This window comes from Chenopodium album, chromosome 26 (assembly GCF_948465745.1).
Source record: "Chenopodium album chromosome 26, dcCheAlbu1.1, whole genome shotgun sequence".
NCBI lineage: Eukaryota > Viridiplantae > Streptophyta > Magnoliopsida > Caryophyllales > Amaranthaceae > Chenopodium > Chenopodium album.
In genome coordinates, this window is record NC_137859.1 from 12022382 (window position 1) to 12032818 (window position 10437).

At 35.4% G+C, this 10437-nt stretch overlaps 1 protein-coding gene across 1 annotated transcript; it reads left to right on the forward strand.

Annotated features, from left to right (window-relative positions):
* The first annotated feature begins 250 nt into the window (after window positions 1–250).
* Window positions 251–9725, forward strand: LOC145616241 (sucrose synthase). Its single transcript, XM_081670935.1, has 15 exons — window positions 251–457; window positions 758–890; window positions 2357–2508; window positions 2590–2782; window positions 3162–3280; window positions 3431–3647; window positions 4078–4173; window positions 4324–4497; window positions 6126–6242; window positions 6330–6496; window positions 7325–7549; window positions 7891–8212; window positions 8499–8743; window positions 8823–8961; window positions 9361–9725. Exons 1-15 carry the CDS (start codon window positions 363–365, stop codon window positions 9433–9435), a joined length of 2469 nt encoding a protein of 822 aa, XP_081527061.1. The 5' UTR covers window positions 251–362; the 3' UTR covers window positions 9436–9725.
* Window positions 9726–10437: the final 712 nt, after the last annotated feature.

Here is a 10437-nt window from a genome sequence, read left to right on the forward strand (position 1 = left end):
CAGTTAAACAATGGTAAATATTTCAAAAAACTTCGTATTACTCTGCATTGAACAAAATAACCAACTAAACTAATTCTCATCCGAATCGATCCACAATTGGCCAGTCATAATCGCACCCGGAAATTGAAACACGCAGACGACAGTTAGCAAGTGAGATTTTCCCAAAGTTATCCTTTATTGTACCACTTGTTCCTCTCTTATTCCGCCATCTTTCACTTTCTTTATTTTCTCTCTCCTCTTTATGCTTCCCTTTATTTATCCTCCCCTAATTCTGATCATTATTACCATTACAATATTATTTTTCATCTCTTTCAAAAACAGTTTTTTCCAGATTCTGCTAAATTCAGTCAGATCAAATTCAAATGGCTCCTAAGCTTACCAAAATTCCTAGCATGCGTGAGAGAGTTCAGGATACTCTCTCTGTTCATCGTAACGAGCTTGTTTCTCTTCTCTCTAGGTTCGATTTTTTCGGGTTTTTTTAAACGGTTTTGATATATGCAACCCTTAATTCAATCTATAAGCATTAAAAACACCCGTGTTTCTACAATATGTTACATACGTAGTATTGTAAAGGAACGTGTGATAAAATCACGTGTCAGTCAATATTATTATGTTTAATTGATCTCATTAATAATGATTAATGTATGAATTTTTAGATTCTTATAGAAAATATTTGTACCAAGTACATATTGATTTATTTAATTTTTTTTTTTTTTGTTGTTATTGATTTTGGGTGTTGAATAATTGAATAATATAGGTATGTAGCACAAGGAAAATGTTTGTTACAACCCCATCATTTGATTGATGCATTGGAACAAATAATTGGTGAAGATAAAGGAAAGCAAATTCTTAGAGATGGTCCTTTTAGTGAAGTTCTTAGGTCTGCCCAGGTGATTTTTCTTCATTAGTTTCATCTTTTTTTGCTTCGATTTTGATTGTACTCTGTTTTCATTAATGATGAAAATATGTTCTGTAAACACCCATTTGTTTCGTTAGTACGGAATTAACTGATCGTCGTTTTATACTCCTTCTGTCCCAAATTAATAGTCATGTCACCCTCACCCACCCGTCCTACCTCATTATAATTAAGGAATTTACAGTGATTCGTAAGATAGTTCATACACATTTTATCCATTTTAGTGGCGGTATGTTTGGAAATTTAACCATATTTATTGTTATAGTATGTTTTGAGTGAATGTGACAATCTTGTCCGAACATCTAGAATATGACTATTATTTGTGGACGGTGGGAGTACTTAAATACGTACCTCGCTTTGTGAATATGGTTGTGGCAAATGATGTTTCTGGATCCTTAGTACTTGAATTAAGACATTTAATAAGAGACAAACTTGGGTTTTGTAAGATAGTGTGTCACCACCGCTTTAAGATGAACTTTTTTTACAGTAATAATTGAAGGGACCGATAGAATGTCTTCAAATCGTTTACGTGTCTTTGGGCGCATGATTGGGGATTTGTCTATAATGTTGTTGAATTATGGAGAACAGTACACAAAAGTTGTAGCCAAAACTGAACAAACTTATGTAGCGAATGAGACGTCGTTAGTACCTTTGTTGGTTTATCTCTTGGAATGTTTTGGTTGTACGTGCCAAGGGGTTCAAATTGATGTGGATATTGTTACTTATTTTAACAAAATACGGAGTAGTCGAAACTCAAAAGTCGTTGGAAAATTTTGAGTAATGTTGGCTTGTAATCGATCATAACGGTGCAAATCTTTTTCCATTTGGGTATTAGGAATTTCTAACCTTTTGTTTGACTGGAGCACTTGACAGTTTTTGGGAATGAACTTTGGCCACTGATTTTTCTGGTTATGTGGTACTACACTAGTACTAGCACAGAATTTACCAAAAATACTTTGATAAATTACTTAAGAGAATATGTGTAACAATTGTGTCACTAATTTGTGATTGAGTAATTTTAACTAATTATTGGTAAAATAAATTAAAAGTTGACCACCAAAGTCAAACGAAAAGTTTAAATTTTGACGGATGAAGTATTAACTAGACATCCAAATTGGCAAATTAATTTGTACTATATGCTAATTCATTCTATTTAACTATTCTATTTGTGTAATGTTAAGTTTGTAGAATACTTTTGTTGTATTTTGGATGTTCTCAAACTATGGAGAGGTTAAGGACTTAATGATCGGAGGTGGTGATTTGGAGCTTGACGAGATGTTATTTGAGTACTCCAATAAATATTTATGTGAAATTTATAAGAATAATTACATACAAGGGAAGGTGTTTTTTATTTGCTGGACACTTTTGACAGTGATATCTGATGATTTAGCCTATTATATTATGTGAATCTTTAATGTGTTTGGTTTTGTTTTATGGTAGGAAGCAATAGTCGTTCCTCCCTTTGTTGCTATAGCACTCCGTCCAAGACCTGGAGTTTGGGAATATGTTCGTGTTAATGTCTATGAACTTAATGTGGAGCAGCTAACCGTATCTGAGTATCTCCACTTCAAGGAAGAACTTGAGGATGGAAAGTGAGTGTAAGATCTTAAAATTTGTTGAATCTGATTGTTAAATTCATGTCTTGATATTCAAATACATTTATTGTGTGATAGGGCTGATGACCACTATACGCTTGAGCTTGATTTTGAGCCTTTCAATGAGTCGGTTCCACGTCCAACACGTTCTTCATCAATTGGAAATGGTGTTCAGTTCCTCAACAGACACCTATCATCCATTATGTTTCGCAATAAAGACTGCTTGGAGCCGTTACTTAATTTCCTTCGAGTTCACAAACACAAAGGAGTTGTAAGTTACACTGTAACTGTCCACTATTTTGAGAATGTTAATGACTAGAACATGAATGTTACTCCCTTTATCCGGAAATGCTAGTCACATATACGAAGTACTATTTTAGAATGTTTGGAAAAGTTAACACAAATTCTTAAATAATAATGGTTTGTGGATGATTTTTCCAAATTGCTTTACTGATTAGGTAGTGGGGAGTGCGACAATAATCCTACTAATAAGAAATAATTCATCTAGTGTAATTATGTCCCTAACTATGAAGGGTCAGAGCAAAGTGACCACATTAGTTCCGGATGAAGGGGATAATAATACCAGCCACTGCTTGTATGCTTGGCTTGGTGTAAAGGATGCTCTAGGTAACTTGCAAGTGATTGTGCAGGTCATGATGTTGAATGATCGGATACAAACTATATCTCGTCTTCAGTCTGCATTGTCTAAAGCTGAGGATCATCTAACCAAGCTTCCACCAGATACACCTTACTCTGAGTTTGAATTTGAGTATGCAATAATTTGTTTCATGAATATGCCTTCTAATTAGCATGTCTTCTTAAACACTTTTGTCTTTATCTGAGTTCAACTGTTCCCACAAATAAAGAGTTGCTTGCTTGATTTGAGTTTATAATTCCACTATTTACCATGTGCATGCAGACTCCAAGGTATGGGTTTTGAGAGAGGTTGGGGAGACACTGCAGAAAGGGTTTTAGAGATGATGCATTTACTACTAGACATCCTTCAGGCTCCTGATCCCTCCACATTAGAGACATTTCTTGGAAGAGTTCCCATGGTATTCAATGTGGTTATTCTGTCTGTACATGGATACTTTGGCCAGGCACATGTACTGGGCTTGCCTGACACTGGTGGGCAGGTATGAAGCTAATTTCTGCTTTATTATAGTTTGAATTGATAGGTATTGCTCTGAGGTTGGGAGTTTCAGTAGATTATGTCCTCTAGCTTAGATAGACTTTGTAAGAATGTTTATAAATAAATATAATCTATAAAGGCTCAGAGGTTCACTGACTGACTGACTCGCTGAGGTGATACCGTGATAGAGATCCTTGTGCGGCTTGTAGCACTATGGTGCGCCTCATGAAGTGAGTCACACTTTATGGGTGAAAAAAAAAATTGCCTAGATTTTCCTTGGCTGCACCTCTTTTTATTCAACTCTCCTAGGCTAAATTGTGTTTGGCCTCTATCACCTTGCACCTTGGCAAGGCTCGCCTTTTTAATTTTGGATACACTGCTTTGTAATATGTGCAAACAGTGCTAACCTGTCTGCTCTTTTGCTCGAGTTGTAGATTGTATATATTCTTGATCAAGTGCGAGCATTGGAACATGAAATGCTACAACGAATAAAGAAGCAAGGACTGGATGTGACTCCAAGAATTCTTATTGTAAGACTGTAGTTCTCTAAGCCTAGAGTTTGGGCTAATACTTTATAGGATAATTAAATGGCCATTGGCCAGTGCCCATCTGTTTCCAGGGAGGGGGGGACAACAAAGTGGTGGTTGTAGTTAATAAATTTGATCTTCTTCTATTTCTAGGTGACTCGGTTGATTCCTGATGCTAAAGGGACCACATGCAACCAGCGTTTGGAAAAAGTCAGTGGAACGGAGTACGCCAGTATCTTGAGGGTTCCTTTCCGATCAGAAAAAGGAATTCTTCGTAAATGGATATCTAGATTTGATGTCTGGCCTTATCTAGAAACTTTTACTGAGGTAACTCCTTACTGTCAGTAAAATGACTTACAAATCTGCATCTCATTCATGTTTTGATACCAGTCACTAACTTCTCACAAAACCAAACTTCAATTTTGATACCAGTCTCCATTACATGCAAGAGAGACTGGTTTCTATTAATTTGCCTGCATTACGTAGAGAATAGAAAGGAATAATGGTTGGGGTTTTATAACCCTGTCTGTCCTTGTTAGATATGACATAATGGCATCCTAATGATTATTGAAATCAAAAGTAGATAAGTAAATGAGATATGAAATATGTGGTTACTGTTTCACGAATATCATTGCAATGGATTAAATTGGGATATATCATTGTGGCAGAATGACATGCTCACTTACCTAGCTTTTTGCCTCCTAGTTACTTAATGTGTAACTATTTTTCTTGCCAAGTCTTCAATGGGTTGGATGTGGTGGGGGTTGGATTTTGAAAGATGTGCTCTTTCAGAAAACTTAGGTTTGTAAGGTGTTTCCTTTGACCTTTGCTAGAATGTAGATTGCATGAATTATGTGTGCAAATTTATTATACCTTTAAAATAAGGAAATTTATCAACATTACAGGAAATGAAGCTTTAATTTTTGTTTGAATAATTGATTTTGCCTCTCCAAACCTTTGCAAATGTCTAGTTTTACTTTGTTAGAATGATAGTACAGTTCTGATTCCTGACATTTTACTAGTACTGATTTACTGAATGCAATCAATGCATGGTTTTGATTCTTTGTCAATGTTATATGCACTTAGGTGCTGCTATATTTGTTGAACTTTGTATGTTGCTGCCGTGTTGTGTATCCTTAGCCTTTTAAGTACAAAGTACTCACTGGTTATGTGTGTCGATTTAAGTGACTGGTCAAATGCCAAAGTTATTACCGTTGAACTTAATTTTTAATGTAGAGTTGGAGGCGGTAATGTTGAGACATAGATTATTCTGCCAATTACTATGTTATTCATTATTTGTACCATACTACCATATGCCAATAGACATTTTTGACTGGCATAAGCCTATTAAAATATGACTTATAGTTTCAGACTGTGTTAATCGCTCAGATGATCCCCTGCATGTCATGATGCTAACTTCATATATTTCCATTCATGTAACCGTTGGAAATGGTAAATAATATCCATTCTCTATACAGCTCCGAGGAAGTCCCATCATCCATACCAGATGTAACTTATGCTAGAATTCCACTGCTTCATTGGTCCATTTATAATATATCTATTTAGTGATTCAAATTTCTCCATGAAATTCTATATGCTAGCCTTCCATTGGTCCATTGATATGTGGTTCTACCAGATGAATCCTTCTTGATCTTTAGTTCTTCATTGTGTTCTGAACTTGTGATAAGATATAGTTTAAGGTTTTCAAAATCCCCATAACACTATCCAGTCGATAGCTGTAATGTGTGAAGAACCAAAGAATTTTCATTAATGGAATTATCCAACTTAAAAATTATAGATAAGAATATGGACATGGCCCATTTCCTTTGACAGAGTATACCAGCCAAATTAGAATATTTTGTGTGTGTGTGTGTGCGCGCGCGCACGTGGTTATTCTTATTGAGTTCATATGCTATTCACAATCATATATAAGCTGTGAGTTATGATTTTTTCAGGATGCAGCTGGAGAAATTATTGGCGAGTTACAGGGTCGTCCAGATTTGATAATTGGAAACTACAGTGATGGGAATATTGTAGCTTCTTTATTGTCCTACAAGATGGGTGTCACCCAGGTCTAGCCTTATAATTTAGTTTTTGGTTTCTTTTTTTAGGGATATTTTTTTTCTTCATATTCATTTCTCTATGTTATGTATTTTCAGTGCAATATAGCCCATGCATTGGAGAAGACCAAATATCCAGACTCTGATATTTATTGGAAAAAATTTGAGGAGAAATACCATTTCTCTTGCCAGTTCACAGCTGACTTGATGGCAATGAATCATGCTGATTTTATCATAACGAGCACGTACCAAGAGATAGCTGGAACGTAAGTACAAAACTGTCACTTTTAACAGTCCCATGCAATAACATCAGGTCATTGACTTGTTTGATTACTGTGAAATATAAATAAAAAACATTCATAACTTGTACCAGATCATGTGGTCATTTGTAATTGAGTGTAGTAATTGCATCTTATGTGTGGTTTAGTGGTTAAAGGAAAATGTTCGAACTTTACATCAAGCCTGATCTACTATTGTCTGTTGATTTAACTGAATTCAAGAGGCTTGTCTTACCTTGTGGCAACTTTCTTGCACTATTACTGTTTTATGACGCCTATTATAAGTATAATTTGTTAATAAGGCTGTAGTGTGTTGAAATCTTATAAGCTGTTTGTTGTCTTAGAGACTTTTAACTTAAGTATATTCTCCTCTGTAAAACTTGATATATTAACCTCTGAGTGACTCAGAATTCTTTGATAAATTAATCACATTCTACTTTTAGGATGCACCAGAGAAATGTTTAGATTATTTTTTTCCTGTCATTCAGCTAGTCACCCTACTGTAAAGGAGTTTTTGTTGCAGTTATGCCGACTTGCTGAGATCTTAGGTACATTAGGTTGCAAATTCTAATGCCCTTTCCCATTTTTTGTTTTGGCCTCCGTTCTCTATTAAAATAAATTTTTTGATCAAGTTTCTCCGATAAAGACTTGAGATGTTGTAACTTGTTGATACTACTGTTTTGTATGTTAATTTCTGTTTCTGGAGTTGAAGATTACTAGTAAAGCTTTTATAGCTAAAAAATGTGCTTCTAACTTTTACCTGTGATCTTAAGTTTACTTAATGAATAATTACCTAAATAATAACTCTTTTTTCAGGAAAAATACTGTCGGCCAATATGAGAGCCACAAGGCCTTCACTTTGCCAGGGTTGTATCGGGTGGTTCATGGGATTGATGTCTTTGATCCCAAGTTTAATATTGTCTCACCAGGGGCCGACATGACCATCTATTTCCCATTTTCAGAGAAGGAGAACCGGCTAACTGCACTTCATAGCTTCATAGAGGATCTCTTATTTAATCCTGAACAGAACGATGAACATATGTAAGCTCCTGCCCTTTTTATTTACATCAATCACCTTACCAATATACATGCAACTAGCATTTGAAATGCTTATGGACGTTGTTCATATCTTGGAAAATAAGTGACTGTTTTTCCCCTTTCTCTGGTTATACTAAGGTATCACAACAACTCAACATTTGCTATGTGTCTAGTTTTTTGAACAGAATTTGTTGCCTCAGAGAGAAATGTATATGGACCTATGTTTATATTAAACCATAAGGAAAATCTAAAATTATAAAGATAGACTTAATGTCAGCTTTATGTCTTTCAGCTTGACATGCAAATTATGTGTATTGCTTATCTACCATTTTTCATCATTGCAGTGGTATTCTTGATGATACCTCAAAGCCTATGATATTTTCCATGGCGAGGCTAGACCGTGTGAAGAACATAACAGGACTGGTAGAGTGCTACGCAAAGAATGCTAAACTCAGGGAACTGGCAAACTTGGTTGTGGTTGCTGGGTACAATGATGTAAAGAAGTCAAATGACAGGGAAGAGATTGCTGAAATTGAAAAAATGCACAATCTTATCAAGGAGTACAAATTGAATGGCCAGTTCCGTTGGATAGCTTCTCAAACTAATAGAGTAAGAAATGGTGAACTTTATCGCTACATCTGTGACAAAGGAGGTATTTTTGTGCAGGTATGCTCTACATTTTATCTGTATCGCTATTTTATTTTTTCTATATTCTACCAAATAAAGTTGAACAAGTGCTCATATAACACGCCGATATAATCTATATGTTGGGTTTTTTTTTTTTTTTTTTTTTTGAGGGAATCTATATGTTGGTTATATAGGCAAGATGAAGTATTAAATTACAAAAATTGGAACTCCCGTTAAAATTACTGTGACAAACTTTCAGTAATCAAAGTCATAGCATAAATTCTTATCACCAAAACTCATAGAATGCTTTATTTATGACTTGCAGCCTGCATTTTATGAAGCATTTGGGCTTACAGTTGTTGAAGCAATGACTTGTGGTCTACCAACATTTGCTACATGCCATGGTGGTCCTTCTGAGATTATAGAAGATGGTGTTTCAGGATTTCATATTGATCCATATCATCCTGATCAGGTCGCACAGAAGATGGCTGAGTTTTTTGCAAAATGCAGTGAGGATCCTAGCTACTGGAATAAAATTTCTGATGCAGGGTTGCAAAGGATCAAAGAAAGGTTAGCATCAAGCCATCAATAATATTTAAAAGCACGCGTAGAGGCAGGTTGCTTACTTGGTTTGTGTTTTAAATTGCAGGTATACCTGGCAAAAGTATTCTGAAAGGTTAATGACTCTAGCAGGAGTATATGGATTTTGGAAATATGTCTCTAAATTGGAGAGAAGAGAGACTCGACGTTATCTTGAGATGTTCTACATTTTGAAGTTCCGTGATCTGGTCAGTTCATTTCTTCTCTGTCCATGTCTTTGTAGTGCCTTATCTGTCCCATTTTTATCTCTGCTTTCAGGTTTGTATGTGCCTTTCAAACTTGTAATCTGTGCTTAGAGAGAATTCCATCAAAAAATCTTGAAAAGCAAGTTAATTATCAGGTCACCCTTTTCGCTAGACAGGCTACTGTGATAATTCTGGATATAAGCAGTATTCAAGCATGTTTCACCTCACACTGTGCACCTGGAACTATTACACCGAGTGTAGCATTCTTCTGAAAAATTATATAATATGAAGTAGTAGAGAAATTTTATAAACTGGTGCATCACGCATTCCCTACGAAAATAGTTAATGTAATAGTTAAATTTTGACTACAACTGAAGGTTTAACATATGCTTGTTATTCCAGGCTAAGTCTGTTCCCCTGGCAATAGATGATGAGCCTTCTTCCACAGATGCAGTTGCGACATTTCGTGGACCTTGAAAGCTGTTGCTTACTCTGATGTATAATTATGTTTACATCCTCAGGGAACGAATAAGTGTTGCCTATGCTAGGTTTCACCTGTAAGTATTTTCTTTATGCAAATAAAGAGTAACATAATGTAATTTTCTTGATGATTTGTGTTCTCGTGGAAACCGGGATCACTTTGTTCATTTTTAGTCTGCATGATGCAGAATGTATCATTATGATAACATTGTTTAAGTGTTCGAAGTACCAGTGTATTGTAAATAAACGAAATACGTTTTGAATGGGAGTATCCGGCGCTTATGAAAGAGTTGGATACGATTTCGTTGTAAATATTGTAAGTTTAATGTGCAATGAGCATAGTTTGATTTTAAATCTAAATCATCACTGTCCTTGATAGATATGTAAGGAGTGTGACTGTTGCTGCTACCATTAAGGGCTTTTGGAGTAGCTCTTCAAGTGTATTGAATCTCTGAGGAGAAAGCCAACTCAACTCTACCCCAACTTGAGGATGGCTCTTGCCCAAGTCACTTTAATTGATTCGTAAGTTTAGTTAATACTCCTTATCTCTTTAAATAGTAAATGTTACAGTTATTTTATAATTTTATAAAACGGTTAAAGAGACAAGTGTTGCAAGTATTTGGAAACAGATGATGTCAATCTAGAACAAAGGAAATATAATGCACTTTCCCTATTCTATTGTCTTATCCTTCATGTGAGAATCAAGGTTGGCCTAGTGGTTAGAGGCCCTCCTTGTACTCATGTGAGTGTTGGTGGAAAAAAATTGAAACAACAAAACAAATAATGGATCTAGGCGTGTACGAAGAACACTTTCCTAAAAATGTTATTCGCCTCACTGTACTAACAAGGCTATAATGAACACATACGTTCAATCTAGAACAAAGGAAATATAATGCACTTCCCCTATTCTATAGTCTCATCCTTCATGTGAGAATCAAGGTTGGCCTAGTGGTTAGAGGTCCTCCTTGTACTCATATGAGTGTTGGTGGAAAAAAATGA